The sequence below is a fragment of the Nelumbo lutea genome, chromosome 4 (assembly GCF_056320005.1).
Source record: "Nelumbo lutea isolate HS-2025 chromosome 4, American lotus-T2T, whole genome shotgun sequence".
In the NCBI taxonomy this organism is placed as follows: Eukaryota; Viridiplantae; Streptophyta; class Magnoliopsida; order Proteales; family Nelumbonaceae; genus Nelumbo; species Nelumbo lutea.
The window spans coordinates 44,085,228-44,107,345 of NC_142687.1; the positions used below are offsets into that span (position 1 = coordinate 44,085,228).

The window sequence follows — 22,118 nt, forward strand, 5'->3', positions numbered from 1 at the left end:
TCTGCGATTGTTCGACCAGCCTACTGCTGGACTCGGGAGCGTCTTTTCCGTGCTCCCCTTGCCGACCTGTTCTATTACTATTATTATTATTATTATTATTATTATTATTATTATTATTATTATTATTATTATTATTATTATTTTGTACAAAATTTCTCAAATATCCACGACGGATGAGCTCCTCTATCTCGTCGCGGAGGTTTTTACAACTCTCGGTACCGTGACCGTGGTCTTTCTGAAAGCTGCAATACACATTCTTATTTCTATCATTGGGATTCCCCCTCAGACGGGATGGCCACTTCACGTATGGGGCGTCCTTGATGGCCATCAGAATTTCGGCCCACTTCACGTTCAGTGGAGTGTAATCAGCTCGGTCCAGAGCAGGAGCTCGGAACAGCTTACCCGACTTTGCACCCTGAGCTGTTTCCTTTTCTTGGCTGGAAGGTTTTCTTTCTCTCTTTTTTTTTTTCGGGTGCCCCCTCAACCTTCTGGTTGATCTCCTCTTCGGTGGCTATGAACCTATCCGCAAGTTTCAGAAACTCGGTTATGGTCACGGGCTGGTTGACGACCATGTGCCACTTGAACTCCTTGTGCTTCATGCCTTTCTTGGCTGCTGCAAGGTGTATGGCGGGGTCCAGGCGCGGTATCTGCATACAAGCATCGTTGAACTGCTTGATATAGCTCCTGATGGACTCTCCCTCCCTTTGTGCTATGTTGAAGATGCTTTCTTTAGTTCGCGGGCATCACTTGCTAGTGACAAAGTGGGACGTGAAGGCTTGTGCAAACTGCGCCCAACTTCTTATTGACTCAGGTGCCAAGTTTCGGTACCATGTGCGGGCTGCTCCCCTGAACATAGTGGAGAAGGCCACACACATGCACGACTCATTGGCTCACGCCTGGTGCATCTGTGACTGAAAGGCATCTACATGATCACTCGGGTCGAATGACCCGTCATACTTGTCAAGAGGGGAGAGCTTGAAATCCTTAGGCATCGGGACCGCCAGGAGTTCGGAAGACAGGGGAACGGAACTGAGAGGAGGGGAGCTTTGGCTTCGGCCGAGCCTACCTCTTCTTTGCCCGTGAGCTCGGGTAAATCACGGGTGACAGATCGGTGAGCTCGGCATCGGCGCCTCTGCTTCCTGACGGGCTCGGCGTTTGTGTTGCTCATCTTCGCGCTATCCCGAACGGTTTGTGCCGGGGGCAGCCCGGTCTGCTGGTGATGGCTACGGATAGAAGGGGCTTGCTTGGAGTCTGTTGCCAGAATCTCGAACCAGTTCTCAAGAATCAGGGTTTCAAACTTCGACTGTCGAGGCGACACTGACCTGCCGAGCTGGGGTCCTCCCAACCTGTTCGCCCGCGGCGAGATCGGGGTAGCTGGTCTCTCCCATCTGCCGTGGGGGGAGGCTTGGTTTTTTGGGAGATTTTGGGGGGCCTCTCTCCAGCCAGAGTGTTCACTCTGGCGGCGGTACTTGGCTTGCTGCGAGGCCAGGTGCTGAGGCTGGAGCCAAGGCTGTTGAAGCTGAGGTTGGGGCAGCTGGGGGAACTGCTGCTGATACTGGTACTGGGAGACTTGGTGCAGCACGTGCTGTTGATAGAGCTGAAGTTGTTGGAATTGTTGCATTTGGGCCTGCATGGCTCCCATGCACTGCATCAGGTTCTCCAGCTGGTTCGGGCTGGCCACTGGGGGCACAACCGAAGGTTCAGTGAACGTCGTTCTGACTGTAGTAGGGAGTGGGGCCATGACAGGTGCCATTGTGTGAGTTACGTTCAAGCTGGGGATTCCGTCTGCTGAGAGGGGGACAGTGAATTGTCTGATACAGATAGTAGGAATCTGGGGTTGTTCCCTGGAGTTATCCATTTTCGTGCTTCGTCTGACGTTGCTAGGGGAAGCCATGAATGTTGGATTGTTTCAAGGAAGAAGAAGGAGCTGAAAGAGTTTAGAGAGAAAAGCCTTTTGAAGCGTTTCCCACAGATGTTGCCAAATGATGTAGCGCGATCCGGGCACTCCTAGCTGACTACTGACTGGCTCCTTGTTGGCAATGAACGGCACCTGAGAAGATGAAAGGAAAGATTCCCAGGGATTCACCCGGTGGGAATACTCCGATGCTTAAGTTAGTACTGTGTATAGGAAGTAAAGGGAAAAACAAAGGCTAAGAGTGGAGGTCGCACTTTTTTTCTATACTCGAGAGATTGGAGGTCTTAAGAAGAAGTTTCTTCTCTGCCCTGAGGGCTTTTATAGGGGCGCTCTTTGTGAGATCGGGCATAACTGGCACTAGGCCCCCTGCCACAGTCGTTACCTACCAGGGCTGCGCAGGTGGCCGTTGCGACGCACTCCTTACCCGGGCGAATGACACATCCCCAAAGTGACAGGCACGCCTCCGCCTACTGAGAGACGTGGGTGCAGACTGACGAAAGGACAAGCACTGCGCCATCAGTAAGGGATATGGCGCAGCCTAATTGGTACGACCTGTTAGATAGAAGCTTCCTGCAGAATGCTCGTGCGGCTCACTTGCGACCTACTTTGCAGCGAGCTCAGAATACTTCAGGAGTACCCTTAGTAGAATTAGTCCTCAGGATGATTTGTCTACTCGGGAGCTCGGGCGAGCTGGTTTTCTTAGCTTGCGAGCTGAAGTTGTCTTGAAATATCCCTTTGGGGTTAGCTCGGGGAACCCGGAGCTTGCGTCGTGGCGAGCTCCTCCTTTTGCGCAATATGCTATGGTGAGCTGCTTTATGGGCCTGTTGCTTAGCTGTACTGGGCTGCAATGCTGAGCTGTCACTTACGTCGGATCTGTGTCCACGTATCGCTGTTTCATAGATCGGATCAAATCATCCTTTATCAAGTAACAACTCGCAGTGGGTAGATCTGCAAAGATGCTGATTTGGACAAAGAAACTAAAGGGCTGCAAATACACCAACAGCTCACTTTAACAAATAAAAAACAATAAACAGACATCAGTGATATTCACTTTATGATGTGAAACATTAATTGGTGGTGCATCTCTATTCTCTCAAATTAGGAGCGCTAGTAAGTTACTGGGTTGGGAATGACAACGGGGCAGGATCATATTTTCAGTCCCTAAATTCGATTCTGAAATTAACTCCATTCCTGTCCCCAGTTTTCGTTGGAGATAAAATTTGTCATCCATCCTTGATTCTCAATGGGGATGGATTCCCCATAGAGACCCAAATCCCCAAAATTCTTTTAGATAAAAATTTTTTATAAATAAATTTTCTTAAAATAAATAAAAATTTTAAATTATTTATAATATTTTAAATATGTTTTGATATATATACATAATCGGGGTCGGGGCGTGGTGGAGACCTCAATCCCTATCCTGACCTTAACCCCGATCCGGGGTTCCCATTAATCCCTGTCCTCATACCCACCCCCGCCAAACAAGTCCCCATCACCGACCCCATTGAGTGGAAGTCATGTCCCCATCAGAGATAAAATTGCCATACCTTTTAATGGGGCATTCTATGAAGAGTAAAATATAGGGTTCGACTATGATTCTGTTCCAAACAATAATCACTATTTGATGAATGATTTTCATGCATTATCCAAGATTAAAAATGATGAATCTTACAATTATATCAGAATTAGTTCACTAATAGTACATGCAAAAGTCAAACACTGCCTTTGTACGCCATCTTGCTTCCATTTTTATTTTTTTTTATGAAAATAGGTGAGTTACACAAGCCTGGGGTTAACTCTTTCCATTACATCCACATCACAAATAAAATTAAAATCACAAGACCTAAACTCTTTACTAGCCTCTTGATTGTTAAGAGCTTTATAAGCTAACCAACCAGTCGCTTGATTTGCTTCTGGATACGTATGCTTGAATTTGATATTCAAGTTAAAAAATTCAACAAGCTTCCAATTTTCATGTTTGGTAAAGAGCCAACCTTCTCAATATTTCATGCTCTTACAAAAATAGTCTCATTTAATGTTTAATAATAAGGGAATAAAAAATCAGATAGTTGACTTTGCTACAAGATACAAAGAAATTAACGCATATTTAATTTTACCTACACTTTTTTTCTCTGAAAACTAGTATCATTTAGGCAGTGTTTGGTCTGAAGGAAAAGGTAAGGAAAGGAAGGAAAAGATAAGAAAACCTTTACAAAAATATAGGTTGTCATGTCTTTTCCTTTTTTTCCCTACCTTTTCCTTTAAACCAAACACTGCCTTAATATTAATAATAAGGGATAAGAAAAATATCATATAATTGATAGTTGGAATTGCTACGGAATGCAAAGGAATTAAAGAATATTGAATTCCACCCACCAGAAGCTTTGGATTGGGGGACCATATCATTAAATATTTCTCTTTCTCACTTTCTCTTGTGATTAATGCAAGCTAGGGTTGGCAATTGGGTGATAGGTTGGGTGTGGATTCAGCTACAACCAAACCCTTTAAACCATCAGTGTTTTTACGACCAACACTTGATAATGCTGAAAATTAAAACAATATCATTTAAATATTTAAAATATTTACATGCAATCCACAAAGTACATGCCCCCAAACCATCGGTATATACATAGTACTTACGCCGGGGTGCAACTTGGGTGGGCCCAAGCCGAGCCCAGACTGACACGGTGACACCCCTGCAAATTTTCAGTCCTCTGATTAGGCTTGGGCCAAAAAAATTGAGCTTTAAAGTGTTTTGGTTAGGGCCCGGGCTTAACTCTTATGCAGCCCAAATCCAATCCAATTTTATCCAAGTCCGAATCAGGCCTGAATTCAACTTGAGTGCATCAAATTTTAGTGCAGGCTGAGTTTCAGCTGAATAATTTAGGCTTGACCTCGGGCTCAGGCTTTAAGCCTAAATTTTAGGGTTGGGTTTGGGTTGAGGTAAAACCTGGCCTAGCCTGCCTAGTTTGCACCCCTACACTTATGTATCCCTTCCCTATCCCTATTAGGCCCGATCCGACATCCGATCTGATTATCTCAGATTCGAATGATTTATTTATGTAATTGGATTGGATTTGGATTTAGCCCCATCTGATCCGATTAAAATCTGAATTCAATTATATTATAATATTTATTAATTTTAATATATAAATTTTATATAATTATATTTAAAATTATAAAAATGTATTTTATACATAAAAATTATGTAATCCGATTAAAATCTACTTTCAAAAGTTGCATCATATATGCATAATGGAAAAACTTGCTGTTTAGTTTTCTTGCACCTGTAAACTAGGGTGACCATGCTAAATATGTGGTGTGTTCAATTATAATTGGAAGCGTTGTTCGTGAAAGTGGATGAAACTGTGAATGTGTAGATGAAATGAAGGTAAATGGAGTTTGAAGACTTATTGGCTGAGGTGTGTTTGTAACGCTGTCTTTAAGCAAAACTTCGCATCCTCTAGATAATGTCCAGTGCAGTATAGTAAACCTGGTGTTCTGCCCCAAGATTCAATAGCCTTCAAGGCGCTCTGTAACTGTGCACTCAGAATATTGAGCAATACAAACTGCAACAATCTCTCAACTCGGAAAACGAATGTAGTATGCAGTGAATGAATGAATACTGAGAGTAAAACATGCAGGGTATAAATAGATTTCCTACTGCAAGGGAAAGAGGTGGCAACTCTTCTGAGAGATGCCATTAAAGGTTGCGACAAAGAGATGCTAAGTCAAGACTAGTAGTTTTGATTAGAAAGAAGAAAATGAACAGTCACTTGTCTGAATTAAAAATTAAAACAAGTTTAAAATCAAAAGCACAACTATTAGAATTAAAAGAAAACCAGTCATAAAAGTAGGTGGGTAACCCACACCCACACCTGACCCGGCTTGGTGCACGCGTGTGAAATAGAATCCCCAACCACTCTGTGGCTACTTGACTCGAAGGGGGGTTGATTAAGATTATGGAGTTGCCACCTAAATTTTTATGAATTGGGAATTTAGGAAAACCTGGGAATTTTTAAGAAAAAACATTTCAGTTTTCTTGGTGACTTGTTTCCCAATGGAATTGAGATTCTTAAGGTCTAGGGACCAAGGTACAGTATGAGAAGGTGTTAAACACCCTACACTGGTCCGGTTAAACAGGCCTCTACTTTACTAAAGTTCCAAAGAATATTTAATAATTTTGACCTTAAAATAAAGTAATTATTTTATCCATCTAAGAGAAAAGGCTAGCAATATATAAAAAAAATAAGAATAACAACTAAACAATTAACTATCATATTCAAAGCATAACACCAAAAAAAAATCAATGTAAGGATTAGTAAGCGTAGGATATAACTAATTATTGGAAGATGAATAAACAAAAGGTGTTGAAAGATATATGCTAAAGTAGTAAAAGGTTTCTAGGACAAGTGAACTAAAAAAGGAAAAAGAAAAAAAATAAACAAACTAGAATGCCAAAACAGATTGAGAATACTTACGCAAATAAAGACTAAGAATATATGGAACTATACCCTAAAATGCCGATACAATGCATTGCTAATAAAATTAACAGAGGGGCCTACTTACTTGCACAAAAACCAACATAACTAACTAAACAATAATTCTTTCAACTAATGGTTTTGAAATGACAACTTTTTAAATGGATGAGTAGGCTGAATGTGGCAAGTGTCTTGATACTTCTAAAATAAGTTTTAACTTGATAACCAAACAAAAGAAGCGACTTAATGAGGCTGCAAAGGAAACTAACTAAACAAGAGACGGTAATTCTTTGTTTTTTCATGAATCGCTTGGATGTTTGAATGTCTTTCTCCACTCCCGATCCTTTGTTTGAAGCCCCCAAAACAATGGCTATGTTGCCCAATAACAAAAGAAATGCTACCGGAAATCTTCTATTAGTCTATTACTACGTAGCAATCACTGAATTCAAGCAAGTCTAGCCATGTCTCTTAGACTCTATGGTGGGTTTTCAGGTGGCTATTGATTTTTCTAAATTTGTGGGTGAAGCGGAAAGGGTGTTAGTAGTTGTGCACTCAGAATACTGAGTAACACAACTGCAATAATCTCTCAATTTGGAAAATGAATGGATGCTGAGAGTAAAACGTGCAGGGTATAAATAGATTTCCTAATGTAAGGGAAAGAGCATCTTATAGGTTTAACACTTCCCTTATAATTTTCCAATGTCAGATTCAAAAAAACAAAGAAATTGAAAATTTTTGGCAAAGGTCAAAGTTTATGTAAGCATGTGACTTGTGTGGGAAAAACAAAAAATAAAAATGACAAAACTAACCCTACTAAAACTTTTGAATCACACTTCAAACAAATTACAAGTGAAAGTGCAGCCTGCCTGGCACACACCGTTCCCAGTGCGGAGATCCGGACCCATAATTATACCCATTGACAGCCCTAATCTTGATTCTTGACATTGCATTAAGTTATACAAGAAACAAACGTATGCTTAGCATTGCTTTCCTATGAGAGAGAGAGAGAAAATCAAATCGTTGCTTATTTTTCTTATCAATATATATTAATGCAGAAACACTTACGTAATAGAAATGCAGTTAGGTAGGGATATAAAGAAAATAACAAAGCTGGTATGTGAACTAGAACTAACGACTGAATTAAACTATTTTATTATCTAATGAGGATTTTTTTTCTCCTTTAGTTTCAATACAACGATCGTTCTGTTACTGTATATGAATAATAGCAAACTGATAAATGGTGGAAGTAGAGATCAGTAATTATTAGACTACTTCACATGGCAACTCTAACTACTCTCCTGTATTCTATGGTCTTCTATGCAACCCTTCTCACCATCCCAGCAGACTGCAGTCTGGATTATGATCTGGGGAAGCCCAAAAACCATGTTCCCTTCTTCATCTTTGGCGATTCCTTCGTAGATGCCGGAAATAACAACTACATCGGCACCGGCGCCATCCAGGCAAATTTCTGGCCTTATGGACAAACCTTATTCCACTATCCCAATGGGCGTTTCTCCGATGGCCGCCTATCTCCGGATGTTATCGGTACGATCCACATTTCATATCTCTCTCTCTCTCTCTCTCTCTCTCTCTCTCTCTCTCTAGATCTCCATAAACATGATGATGATGACGTACGTTGAGCTTAATTGCAGCGGAATTTGCTAACGTGCCGTACATACCACCGTTTCTACACCCTGGCGTTCATCAGTTCAGTGAAGGAGCAAACTTCGCCTCTTCTGGAGCTGGTGTTCTGGTTGAAACCTTTAAAGGATTGGTAATCAACCTCAAAACACAGCTGAGCTACTTCAAGAAGGTGGCGACTGGGTTGAGACAGGAACTAGGAGACGGTGAAGCTAAGAAACTGTTCTCAAGAGCAGTTTACTTAATTAGCGTAGGGAGCAACGACTACATGTATCCTTTCTTGAGCAACTCCACCATTCCAGAGTCCTCTCAGACACAATACGTCGGCAGAGTGATTGGCAACTTGACCAGTGTGATACAAGTAAGGGCGAAAGATCCACTTTGGCTTCCTTCAGAAAGGAGGGAATCTGCAGAATGCTCCTTTGAAGGGCGGATCCAAAGGAGCATTCCCTCCTTTAATTTGTAAAAGGGAGCCAAAGTGTAAGTCGATCGATGAGGTCTCCCTTCCCTTATTTCTTCTCTTTTCGTTTGGCAATATATATGAAAATGAAAGTGGTGGTTTTTCTTTCTTTTTTTTTTTTTTTTATTTGGCAGGAAATATACAAGATAGGAGGCAGAAAATTTGGTTTCATCAGATTGGGGCCGTTGGGTTGTGTACCAGCACTGAGAGCTCTCAAACCAGAAAACAAAGGACGTTGCATAGAAGAAGCATTAACACTTTCGAAACTACACAATAAGGCTCTATCGAATCTCCTCAGAGAACTCGAGAGCCAGTTTCCAGAGTTGAAATATTCAAATTATGATTTCTATAGCTTCCTCAGACAACGAATGAAGTACCCATCAAAATATGGTATGCTATTTTCATCACAACTTCCCTCCATTTTCTTCTTCTGTTGAATATTTTATTTCAATTTAATTTGTTAATTAAATATATGATAACATATCTGTAATCAATGAAAATTATAAAGGTTTCAAGGAAGGAGAAAGTGCGTGTTGTGGCATAGGACCCTTGAGGGGAGTCATGAGCTGCGGTGGAAGAGGAAGAGTGAAAAATTATCAGTTATGTGATAAACCCAGTGAATATGTGTTTTGGGATGCTATACATCTCACAGATAAGGCATACCAACAAATGGCAGAGCAGATGTGGAACGGAACCAATCCTGTTGTAGAGGGAAATTACAATTTGAAGAGTTTCTTCCTGTCTGTTGCGCCATAGCTGCTTGTAGTTCTCTCTCTCTAGTCTATGTATTCTAAATAAATTGAGATAAATATATATGTAATTTCTTCCAAGTTACAATTTACATGATACTGTACACTTTTGTATATCGACACTCTAAATTGAACGGCTTCTGTTTTTGTTTTATTTATTTATTTATTATTATTATTATTATTATTATTATTATTATTATTATTAGGGCTTTTTACAAAAAATTAAAGGGATGACGAGAATGACACAAAGTGTAACAAGAACTCTACCCACGTTTATCCACATAACATTGCAGCTACCTATAAGAAACATCTCATCCTCCTACTTAGTATTATGCATGGGAGATGTTCTCAATGCAAGGAGGTAGTATATTGTGGATAGATGTGGGCAGAAGATTGGGAATCGTCTTTATCATGTTGCAGTAAAACCCACCACAAATCCAAACACATTCCAAGATTGACATACACAGTCCATGCAAATAACCCAGGTGCATGTGTACCACTCGATCAACTAGTTTTAGTTTTGTTAGGGGTTTAAGTACTGTGTATTCTCTGCTTATTTCTCATTCAAATTCTTGCAAACTACTATTCTTCTTGATTCTCTCTTGCTTTTTCTTTGTCTTAGTCAAAATAGGTAAAAGAGGTAACATGAGACCACGCTATGAGAAGGGAGGCCCAATATTAAAGATGCAACCATACGTACCCTCCTGAGCAAACTGAACCATGCTTCAGACCTGTGACAGATCCATGGTTGGACCCATCACAGTAATGTAAGAAGTTACCCAACTGTAGAAGGCAATAAATTCAACTTGTCAAAGCTCAATTTAATAATAAAAAAAAAAACTCGAGAGCATAGACTTCTACGGGAATTGAAATTAAGACATTATAGGCTAACCGAAGTGGGCCACAATGTCAATAAAAGACCTCAATGGGTCAATACAAAATGCCACCATGGGTGGGCTTGGGCTTCCAAAGCCGATCATACAATGGGCCACATTGGACCAATAAAGGCCAAATAACGATCACAATGGACCAACAAAGAGCCTGAATAGGCAAGACCAAAGAGAGGTCACTATGAGCCAGAATAAACAATGCCTCAATGGGCTTTTTTCTCTGTCTAATTTGAAATAGGCCTTCGTAGGTCAAAAGCATGCCTCAACAGGTAGAAAGGAGGCTCAACTGGTTGAAATTATAATGAGATGGGTAATAGTGGGCCGAATGAAAGGAAGAGCAATAGCCAGAAGCGGGCCGGTTTAACCATTATCTCCAAAGAAGGAGCTTGGTATGGTCACTGTAAAGGGGTATTGTCTCCATCATCAACAACCTGTCGGCTTTCCACCTTTCACTCACCATGCAATGTTTCCAATAAAAGAGATTTTCTACGAATTGGCATCAACGAATGAGCGCGAATGGTTTGTTGTGCAACCCACGACATTATATCACTTGGTTTACAAATGGAAATTAAGAGCTAGTACTGATGTTTGTTTTATGTAACAGCGATCGATGACGATACTGAAGAAGTAAGCTTCAAGACTTGGAATGAATAATTCACCATTCACCAATTGCTATTGCTGAATGGATTACCTCCAAAACACGATCACGATGTGACCTTACACTTATTTTTCTGTAACATGGTCCATGGGATTTCTGTGAGTAGACAGCATTATTGTGAAGTGAATAGTTGTAGAGAGATGGTGGCGGTGTGCCATTCTTTAGACAAATAGATGCTTGCAATCACAAAAAAACAAAAAAAACACACACACACAAAGGCATGCACAAGATTAACGGGCCCAAACAAGAAATAGTGCAGCAGCAACTCACCATGGAAGATAAAACAAAATCTTATTGGGAGAATGCATCATGGCGCAAGTTGAGCATGCGAAAGAAACAGTGACGAACAAGGGACTCCACATTTGTTGACGTTGGAATGAAGTAGGTGATGATGATACAAAAAAGTGGAAGGTGAAGTTTGTGAAAGATTAATTCTAGTGGATCTTTTGTTTGTTTTAATTTGATGCATAGAACCCTATTTACATAACCAAAGATCGGATTTTTCCTTGCTAAATGATTTCATAACACCCATTCGGCATTAATGGAACCTGCAAATTAAACTTGGGAAAGGAACTTATTTGCTGATTTGGTGTTTGATAATTCATTGTGGCTAATAGGAAAAGATGAAATTTCATTTTGCCTCGATACTGTGAAGGAAGCATTTTTAGATGTTGGTGGATGGAGCGTTGCTCTAGCTCCTACTGAATTGGTTATGTTGTGTTTGCATCGAAAAAGGTGTGGGAACAGAGAGAGGTGTGGACAATAACTACTGGAACGTACTGAATTTGGGCAACTCACATACCCCTGAAAATCAGTTTTGGGGCATGAAGAGATGTTCGGGGTGTGCTGCCGGTTGATCAAAATATTCAATCTTTGGGCATACCCTCTTCTCTCTGTGTTGCTATTGCAGGGTGCCGGTGCCGGTGCCGGTGCCGGCCGGCGTATGAGGACATTCAGCATTTGTTCATCAGTGGTGTGCTTGCAGAAAAACTATATGTCTGACTTTGATTCATATCTAAGTACTATGGAGAAACCACAAATAAGGTGGCAGAATGCCGAGCCCTTTTAGATGGGCTGCTAGCAGCCTCTGAATTTCGATGTATGGAGTTAATTGTTTTCTCAGAGTCCCAAATTTTGATGGATAGTACGAATGGTGGTGTTTCATCCCCCCTTGGTCGATCGATTTGGTACTTGATGAAGGCAATTCAGACAGTTCTGGTCAATTTTATCATTTGTCATATCTACAGGGAGGGTATTCTCTAGCAAACTTAGCTTGTGATCTAAGAATGACATTTCTACACTTCCTTATCTACGCATTCAATACAACTTTCTTTAATAGTGGCATTCACACAGTTTTGTATATTTTGATCCCATGTCCCCCTCCTAGGCCTTTTCATTGCTTTTATTAATAAAATCAATGGTGATCCCCAAAAATTTAAACTTTAGAAATAACCAATTCTAACTGTAGCCTCACAATCGTTTCGCCTCCAAGATTGATCCACACAAAGCAAACAAAAGACAAAGAGTCCAAACCCTTGTAGAAGATTAAGATATAGGCAACTATTAGAGTATGGTATCGAACTGTTGGGATACAAATACGGATATGAATACACTTTGGAAATGCATAGGTACAGACAAAAGATATGAAAATGCTTGGATACATCAAGAAAAATGCATACAAATCACATAAAAATATAAAACTGAATTAACTATGAATGATGTATAAATACATGAGAAATGCACACTTTAATAGATTATATGAAGAGAAACATTATGATCAACAATACCAACACTTTGGAAGATGTACATATCATACAATAATTATCACTCTATTTCAGATTTTGTAATTATAATTTTCAATTTTTATTAATTTTTTAGAAAGTTTTTATTTATGATTTTTGTATAAATAATCTCTATTATTTAAAATAATAAATATATTTTTATTTTTAACATGTAATTGCTTATTTTACATATAATTTTAAAATAAAATATATAAATCATTAGTATTTTTATATAAATAATAACCCTATTTTTTCAAATAATAAATATGCTTTCATTTTTAACATATAATTTATATCTAAAATAATATATTATCATTTAAGATAAATAAAATAAGTTTATTTTATAATTTTTAATTCTTACTATAAAATAGAGTTGTAACATATCTTGTGCTAGTAAGCATGGATATGGATACTAGGGGTGTCAACGGTATTCAAAAATCTGATTTCGAATTCGATATTCGACATAATCGAATTGAATTTGGATAATTCGAATATCTAATCGGTCGAATTCGGATATCCTACTCTTACCGAATAGTTAATCGGATTCGAATTCGGATATGACCTGATTCAATTTGATAAATATCCAATCGATTATTTAATTCTTATATATAATATATAAAATATTTTATATAATATATATAATAATTAAGTTATATAAATAATTTATATATTTATATACTTTATATCAATAAAATATTTATTTTATATATTTATTAATTATCTAAAATAATTAATCAATCAAATTCGAATCGAATCGAATATTCGAATATTTAGTCGGATTCGAATTCAGATATTGCCTAATCCGATTCAAATTCGATCCATTTACACCCCTGATGATACAATCTACCCCATATTGACTGAATCGTATCAATACTTAAATCCTTGGATTTAGGTGAGATAATTCTCTAACCCTAGGGACACCCCCTTCTATATCTCTTATAGTTTTCACTCATTTTCTAATTTGGAAAGGATTTATCCAATAAATTCTCCTAATTACAAGTAGGTCCCTCTACTAGGACTCTTCTTATTGAGCACACTCTCATCTATACTTTGTGTGTGTTTTGCCCCTTAATGTGTGTGACCTCTTAGGTTTAATTCTATAAGTAGTGGAAAATGATACTAAACTCCTTCATCATCCCAAATAGAACTCCTAGTTGAATTGAATTAAAGTGTTTTTAATTCTCCCTTGAATGTGAATAATCAACCATTATTCACATGGGTTCCTCAAATCATGAGTGACACCTAGCGGTATGTCATGGTTACCCCAATAGCTTGAATTCAGCAGTTTCAACATTTCCATCTCTAATTACCATACAATTGAATCCTTCTATCATACAATATCCAAAGATAGCGAAGGGTTGTGGTGAACAAATAAAACCCTACTAGCTTAATCATATGTCCCAATGAATTCATTATGACTTATATGGTGACACTTGGAACTCTTTCCATATATCATTCTGCCTTGGCTAAGGACTTCCTAAGTCTATTCAACTGTAGCCCCATAGTGTGTATTCACATTATGGCTGATATGGGTATGATTAAATCCCTTGATTAAGGCAAAAGTATTTACACCATTAAACCATAATGCCCCATGCACAAGATATCCATGATGCCTTAGGTCTGAGGATCATCTGTATAACTGGGATGTCAGAAACAATTATTGACTAGTGACTTCATGTATCTTTCTATTATGGGTCATGTTGAGTGAACATGTCCTCTAACAGGCACCCACATATTTGTTGTGGTGTCTCTCTACACAAGTGACTTGAGACTCATTATCCCATAAGGCAAGCGTAATATGTGCTACTCTATTCGGACAAAGAAACTATGTTTACTTATGCATAAGTTTCAAGTCATGTTCTAGTCATATGAAACTAAAAGTTTTAATATGAATGACAAAAAAGCCCTTTTATAAATAAATGCGAATAGTACAAAATTGAAAGAATCCTTTACAGTGTCACATAATTGGTTTTAGGGCACACGGCTAACAATTTAGACTATTGGACAGACATAGAAAGCAATACACCCATTTAGTTCACCAACATATATATTCCACCATCAACCTAGTGTTAGTGTATACCTTTAGGTCCAATCAGATTAGTGTGCTTCTATGAATTACTCCTTAAACTAAACACTTGAGATTTGTGTTAGTTTAGAATGTTCTCAACCATTGGATAAACTTAGAAAGTTTATCTTAGCAAGGTTGACATTAGTGTGCTACCAAATTGGTGGGGCAACATGTCTCAACTGATAGGGTTAGATCCCAAGCGCAACTAATGGGTGTTTGGAAGACGCACTAAACTCAGACCAATTTTTAGATATGCCCTAGACCTTGAAGATAGATGGGCAGGACTAAAAAGTTGCACTTAACCCCAGACTTGAATATGATATTGCACTAGGTTTTGGACTGAACTTCATTGATATGTCAACCAGTGAGATCCATCAAGGGTCAAATACCTGTGTATATTAGGTTAGATTAGGAAATTACTTGAGTGAGTGATCATAATGATAGAATCGGCCCATTTATCAAATAAAGTGAATATTAGAGTTTACACTCTCTTTAATGGAAACCTAAACTATGGGTAGTAGATTTCAACTGTACTTAAAATTTGATTTACAAAATGTATTTATATGTAATATTATTATTTCATGAAAAAGGTTTATAAAAGGTTTTAATCCATAGGTCCATCCGAGCAAAGAGTATGACACTACATTTTGCATTCAGGGAAGAGGTCATTCCTTGTGCATAGTGTTTTGATGATTATGGGCCGAGAGGTTAGGTGTAAGAAACTATTACATGACTGATTACTTAATGGGATTTATTTTACATAAGTCCATTATCCTTGAGTCTTTATAGGGTGCCTGAATTTTATGATCATTTGTGTGTAAATGTTGGGCCCAAACTGAGCCCAAACTGATTAAGTTAGGGGTTCACTGTCCCTAAGTAGTGATTTTGGCCTAACATCTTCCAAAAGTGCGGCTGGACACTTATGGACTTGTGTGAGACCTTTGTGGGTCTCATGCCATACAAATTTTGGCCCAAAGTGGCCATTCAACCCCATGGGACGTGAACCATTAAAGAAAATGGGCCTAAAGCCTAATGCTAATATGATTAGTTAAGAGATCACATGACAACTTAAGTTATCATGTGATTTGAGTCGAAAATGGGTATAGATCTAGCTATGGAGAACCCATTGTCTTCACAAGATGATGCTTATCAATTATAGATAAAGTCTTGATCCAAATCTGATTTGAATCAGCTCCTAATAGGACTACAAGAGGGCTCTATATAAGAGACTAAGAGGAGAGGGATGATTTATTGAGTTCTCTCCATTTTCTTACTCTCTTCTCTTCTCCCTTGCTTCCCAAAAACCCTAATTCGACCTAGTTGTGTTAGGGACCAATTTTCATCAGTTCTCTACTATATTTTTGGAAGGAAAATATTAGAGGATTCAAGGTTCACACAACCACATCGATCCAAGTAAGTTGGGAATCATTTTTTTTAACGATGTTGTTGAATCAACTTTGCACACACAACTAAACCATCTTCAGTTGGAGGCGGTCTTGGGTCTAATATTGGGCATGAACTACTACTTTGGGATTTAAACATTGTACTTCATATAAGGTATAATCAATTTTAATTTGGGTTTCAAATCTGGTCTGGTTTAATGCAAGATCGATCCCAAAATTTCAAATTTCAAAATCATCGGGAAATCGATTCCTGGGTTGGGTTATAAAAATTTTAAAAGTTCGGCCAAATACTAGATTTGGTTTGGCGATGTCTAATCTAATTTCTAACACTTCCAACACCTAGTTATAAAGATTTTCCAAGAAAATCTCAATAATATCAAGGTAGCACCACTAGTTCTGATTAGGAATGGCAATGGGACAGGGATCATATTCCCTGTCCCCAACCCTTATTTTGAAATAAATCCCCATCCTCGACCTTGATCCCCATTGGGGATAAAAGTTGTTCTCCATCATTGATCCTGATGACAAATTCCCTACGAGGACTTGAATCCCCAAAATTTTTAATTAATAACATTTTTTGAAAAAAATAATTTTACTTAAAATAAAGTAAAGTTTTAAATATAAATAATATTTTAAAATTATTTTGATATATATAATATAAATAATATCATGTATATAATAATATATATTTAATATATAAACTTAGGGTCATGGTGGGGTGGGGCCTTAATTCCCCATCCCTAAGCTTAACCCTGGTTAGGGATTCCTATTAATCTCCATCCTCAACCCCATTGGATAGGGGAGGTCGAGTACCCAACAGGGATAGGGAAAATTGCCATCCTTAGTTGTGATTGTTACTTTGCTACAACCACACCGTAATTGGACAGACACAAAGTAGTCACTAGAATTTGAGAAATCAGATGTGGTGGTACCCTAGTGGGTACCCTCGACCCAACCCACCCTCACCCTTTTCCATTGACCCTAAATGGATCACTCGACCCATATTGACCGGTCAATATCATGGATGGGTCAAATGGGTTGGGGTCAAGATTGCCGATCCTAGGTTTTATCTTATAACTTTTGTTGTTTCAAATTTTCAATTGAATTGGATTGTTAAGTATATTGAGATTTTATTTTTCTTTTATTGGAAAGGATAAATTCTTTAAGATGCATAAGGACAAGTGGTGTATTTTAATTGGGTTAGTAGAGAGAAGAATAGACTAAAGTTAGTATGATATCCAAATGTAAAACAAAAAAAAATTATTGAAAAAGAAAAAAAAGAGAAAGTAGATACAACGACAAATTGGAAACAAAGTCCACCTCAGACACAAAACCACCAAGAAACTAAAAAGCACCAAGGCGTGAAAGAGAGTTTCACGCCAAGCACTCCTTAAAACCTCCAAAAATAATAGCACAAACTCTTTAGCCATGAAAGTCTTAGCGTTGACCAGCCCCAATACCAGGTATACAAAACATCAACAAAAGAAACATGGGTCCACAACCTTATCCAATTACGAGAACTAGCTCAACACGTGGCCTCTCCCACCCCTTCCTCTACCTTTTATCGCTTTTGCCCTCCTTAAAAATACCTTCACTAAGGAATCCACGTAAAAGTCTACCAATCTTCTTAATTTCATACTATCACGGAGACCTCTAAATTTGACTTCTTTGTCCTGCTCTTTGAAAGAGATATTACTCTCCCAATCATCCTCTCTCTCTCTCTCTTTCTCTCTCTCTCTCTCTCTCTCTCTCTCTCTCTCTGCTTGACTCTACCTCAAAACTTTTTAACGCTTCTCTTACACAAGCTACACCACCCAAATAGAAAAGGTCTCAGGACTTTGCCACTTGAATATCTCATACTACTAACATTTCCACAGACCTCACACCCTCCGAATAGCTTTCAGGCTTTGACACCCAAACCTGATCTCTTGTCTCTTTAACCAGGGCCACAGAAGGGTTCTCAACTCATTGAACCGAGTTCAATGGCTCTACACCCTTTGTCAGAACCGACCCCATCTCCCTTTCCACCAGGTCAAAATTTGAATTTGAAAATTCTGCCAAAATCGATGTGGGCCCCACTTGGGGTGTCGTCCCCCCACACCGATTGAGGGCACTAATGCGAGCTGAATCCAAACATAGTATGTATGTAGTCTTCCTCCCTTTACAAAACTAACGCTGCTTGAGCCTACACAATTGCTTCCCCCCGCCCTTTCCTTTGTAGTCTTCAAATCAGGGTAATGTGAAGCCTCCTCTCTTGGAATCTCTTCAGCAAGAGGCAATACTTGCATTTGCATTCAAAACCAAGCTTGACTCTACTTCCAAGCCATTATTGAATAAGGAAACAAGGCCTTGGACCACCACTCTCACTACAGATAAAACCCTTGAAACCTCCACTGATACCGATTTCAAAAAATCATAGGCAGCATGTTCTCAGACCACTAGTAGACAGATTCAATTTTCAATCAGCTAAGTCTCCCCGGATTCACCTCTACAAAGCCCCCAAGCGCATTCCCTAACTCCTTGAATGTCTCCCAACACTGCGAATGCAAATGCATTGACAACACAAAACACCTAACCTTCCATTTCTTGGCCTCTTTTAAGACATTTCCTTTGTCTAACCTCAGGTTCTAGAGTAGTAAACACAACCTTTGACCATTAAACCTGAGAGGGATTTTTTCCTTGATTTTCATTTTCTCAAACTTTGAATCAAAGATGAACAAAAAAACGACTGCCAGCCAGCAATCAAACCACTACCTTGTTCTCACCTAGCCAAGTCTTTGCCACCGAGCTACTGATTTCTGGAACAGAGGGAATAGCTCCTTCGAACTCCCCTACCAAACACCTGCGGAGCAGATACTCTCTCTCTCTCTCTCTCTCTCTCTCTCTCTCTCTCTCTTTCTCTCATGCCTACTTTTCCCACACCCACCTGAAGACTTGCTTTAGACACCCAAACTACAGCCTCTATCTCTTGTAGAGAGAGAGAAATCTGTTCCCAAAATCAATTACATGCAGGTTCTATAGTCTGTTAACAATGTGACTAGCAGTTTTTGGCGCACTCCCATGATCAATTGTATATGATCAACATCAACATGCATTGTTTGGGGCTCACCCCAAAACAATTAGTTGTCCATGTGGGGCCCACCCCAGAACACCAAAAAGCCGATGTGTTTCAAACAGTGCACATTCGGAAGGGCTGAGTTGAACATGCATCGAAGCTGTTTTTTTTTTTTTGTTTTGATAAAACGAGATAATAAAAGGGGCTATACAGCTATGGGGGTAGCACGTCCCAAAAAATCTAATAAGAAATTAACTTAAAATCTCGGAATCAAACCATTCAAAACAGAATCTTCATGAGCTTTGTTTGCTAACCAGTCTGCAACTATATTTACTTCTCTGAAAACATGTTGATACTGAACTTTTTCTTCCAAGATCTAGTGGTCCTATAGTCATCAATGATAGGCTTTAATCTAAAAGGCGGTTTGGTTTTTTTGTTGAGGCAGTCGATGACGATGACGAGCTTGAATCGCCTTTAATAATGATGCACCTGTTTCTGAAATTGCTTGCTATATTGTGCGCCTTCCAAGCAACCCAAGATTCAAGTAAGTTAGTAGTGGTAAACCCAATTTTGTAGGCTTTTAGATGAAAAATATTTCCCAAGTGGTCACATGAGGCATTAAAATTTATTATAATAGCATCTAAACATGGACTCATCTAGCTTACTGGGATCCCACTCTTTTCCTTAGGAGCTGATTTAATCTCCCAAAAAGAGCTAAGAGCTCTATCAAGAATGATAGTAGGAGGTAAGATCTTATTTTTGAAAGTTTTCTCATTTCTATTTTTCCAAATATGCCAAAGTAAAATTACAAATTTTTCCTTAATATCTGAATTTGACAGATATTTGGATCATTATCATTCAACTTTTTCCACACCTCCTGAACTGAGAAAATTAAATCACTTGTAAACTTGAATGTAGCTTGGGTAATCAACTAAATCTGTTTTGCATTGTTGCAATTGACAAAAATGTGGTTCAGATCCTCCTCACCTTCACCACAAATACTACAAGACCCATCAGTCTTCATTCCTCTATTAAGCAGGTTCAAAGCTGGTTCATTTGCATTTGAGCGCTCTGGATAAACTATATATGTAAAGACACTGAAGCAGGCTACTCTAAAAATGATTGATAGATATTAGATAGACAGCTGATTTGGGCTATCCCGATTCTTTACCAAATATAACTTAAAGGCTATCTGTATAATAGTACACCTTAAAAGTCCAGAAGTCGTTGTGCTTCAGCCCTCCCAAATGGTCATTAAGCTTTTTTACGGGCTGGGATCTCATCATCTCAAGGCATCAATACATTGAGTAATTACGCTCTGTTTGGACTAACATTTTACATGACGTTTGGTTGAGTAGTGGGCTGACCTTTGCCAATCTTCTCGAAGATTAAGCCCATCAACAACCATGGTCAGCCTCTACAAAGTTGTTTGGCGATTGGTCTTGAATACCCATTGTCATTAGGGCTTAGTAGAAGTTTTGGAAAAAAAATGAGGTAAATAGTATGAGTCAAATCAGATTTAGGTCGTAATTGGATAATGTACATCATTAATAAATTAATAAAATCAAATTAAAAAGTTATTAAGAGGTTGTTAAAATAAGAGGTTGTTAATTGGATAATGTACATCTTTAACTTCTGGATTTTAGGACTTTTCCCCATTGTTAGAACTCGGCTATGTTTCGTGATAAGGAGGTTGTTAAAATAATAATTGTTGCACAAGTGATTATAATAAATGCTTATTTTAACAACCACTTAAGGTTGTTTGGTGATCCACTTGCCAAATCACTTATTGTGTTTTTTAAGTACTTATTGGGGTGGGGATGTTTGGTGAGTTACTTTCCCCACAAGTGCTTATATTGGCATAAGTGACACTTTTAGCCTTCACTATATTCATACAAATAAACAATGCTTTTCACATAATTATATTATATATTTCAATGAACACTCACCACATCACCACATCATGACACATGAGATCCTACATATGGGCCCACATGTGGAGTACCACGTGGATAATAATAATAATAATAATAATAATAAATAAATAAATAAATATTAATAAATACTTTTAGGAAGCACTTTCAATGATAACACTTTTTAGAGGTCTAGTGTCTGAAAAACTTGCTTTTCAGACACCAGACCCATTTGGTATTGTGTCTGAAAATCGATTTGGAATCTTTTTTCAGATCTGAAATTTTAAGTTAATTAATAGTTTAGCACTTATGCGTTCAAACGTAATTGAGAGGTGCGTAAAAGACATAAGTTCCCTAAAAAAAAATTTAATATTACATGTTTTTATTGTTCATTTAACTAGAATCAAACCTTCACTACGACTTACGAAACTCCATCGCAGGTCCTCCACCATCGCCGCTGCACTCTCTCTCTCTCTCTCTCTCTCTCTCTCATGTATTTCCACCACCACCACTGCAACTTTCAACGACAGTGATTCCTCCTCCTCTCTCGCTCTCGCTCTCTCTCCCCCCCTGTCTTCCCGTCACAACCACTGCAGGCGGTTCCGCCGACCTCTCCCGCTCTCGCTCTCTCACTCTCTCTTCTCGCTCTCACTCTCACTCTCTCTCTCTCGCGCTCTCACTCTCTCTCTCTCTCCCTCGCTCTCACTCTCTCATCTCACTCTCTCGTTCTCTCTCTCTCACTCTCTCCCTCCTTGCCACCACCACCACCGCTCTCTCTCGCTCTCTCTCTCTCTCTCCTATCTTCTCGCCACTACCACCGCCACTGCAACTTGCAGCGGCGGTTTGGTGAGTAGAAATAATAATATTATTATTAATTATAAATTATTTTTATTAAGTATTAATTATTATTTATTAAACATTAATTATTATTTATTTTTTATTAATTAATGATATTTAAAAATTATTTTTTATTAAACATTACTAATATTAATTATTTTTATTAAACAATAATTTTAATTATTTCATTAATTTTAAACTTTATTTTATTTTTATTCGTGTAAATTATTAATTATTTTAGTATTTTTATAGTTATTATTTTTTTAA

The 22,118-nt window shown here is 38.4% G+C and overlaps 1 protein-coding gene across 1 annotated transcript; it reads left to right on the plus strand.

Moving 5' to 3' along the window:
• The first annotated feature begins 7,609 nt into the window (after window positions 1-7,609).
• On the plus strand, window positions 7,610-9,400 carry LOC148855496 (GDSL esterase/lipase 5-like). Its single transcript, XM_088941035.1, has 4 exons — window positions 7,610-7,941; window positions 8,049-8,398; window positions 8,632-8,887; window positions 9,006-9,400. Exons 1-4 carry the CDS (start codon window positions 7,674-7,676, stop codon window positions 9,251-9,253), a joined length of 1,122 nt encoding a protein of 373 aa, XP_088797161.1. The 5' UTR covers window positions 7,610-7,673; the 3' UTR covers window positions 9,254-9,400.
• Window positions 9,401-22,118: the final 12,718 nt, after the last annotated feature.

Excerpts from the sequence above, each read along its gene's own strand:
- LOC148855496 (XM_088941035.1), top strand. The coding sequence starts at position 7,674 with ATGGCAACTCTAACTACTCTCCTGTATTCTATGGTCTTCTATGCAACC. Across the intron at positions 7,942-8,048 it reads CCTATCTCCGGATGTTATCG|CGGAATTTGCTAACGTGCCG; the intron begins GTACGATCCACA and ends GCTTAATTGCAG. Across the intron at positions 8,888-9,005 it reads GAAGTACCCATCAAAATATG|GTTTCAAGGAAGGAGAAAGT; the intron begins GTATGCTATTTT and ends AAAATTATAAAG.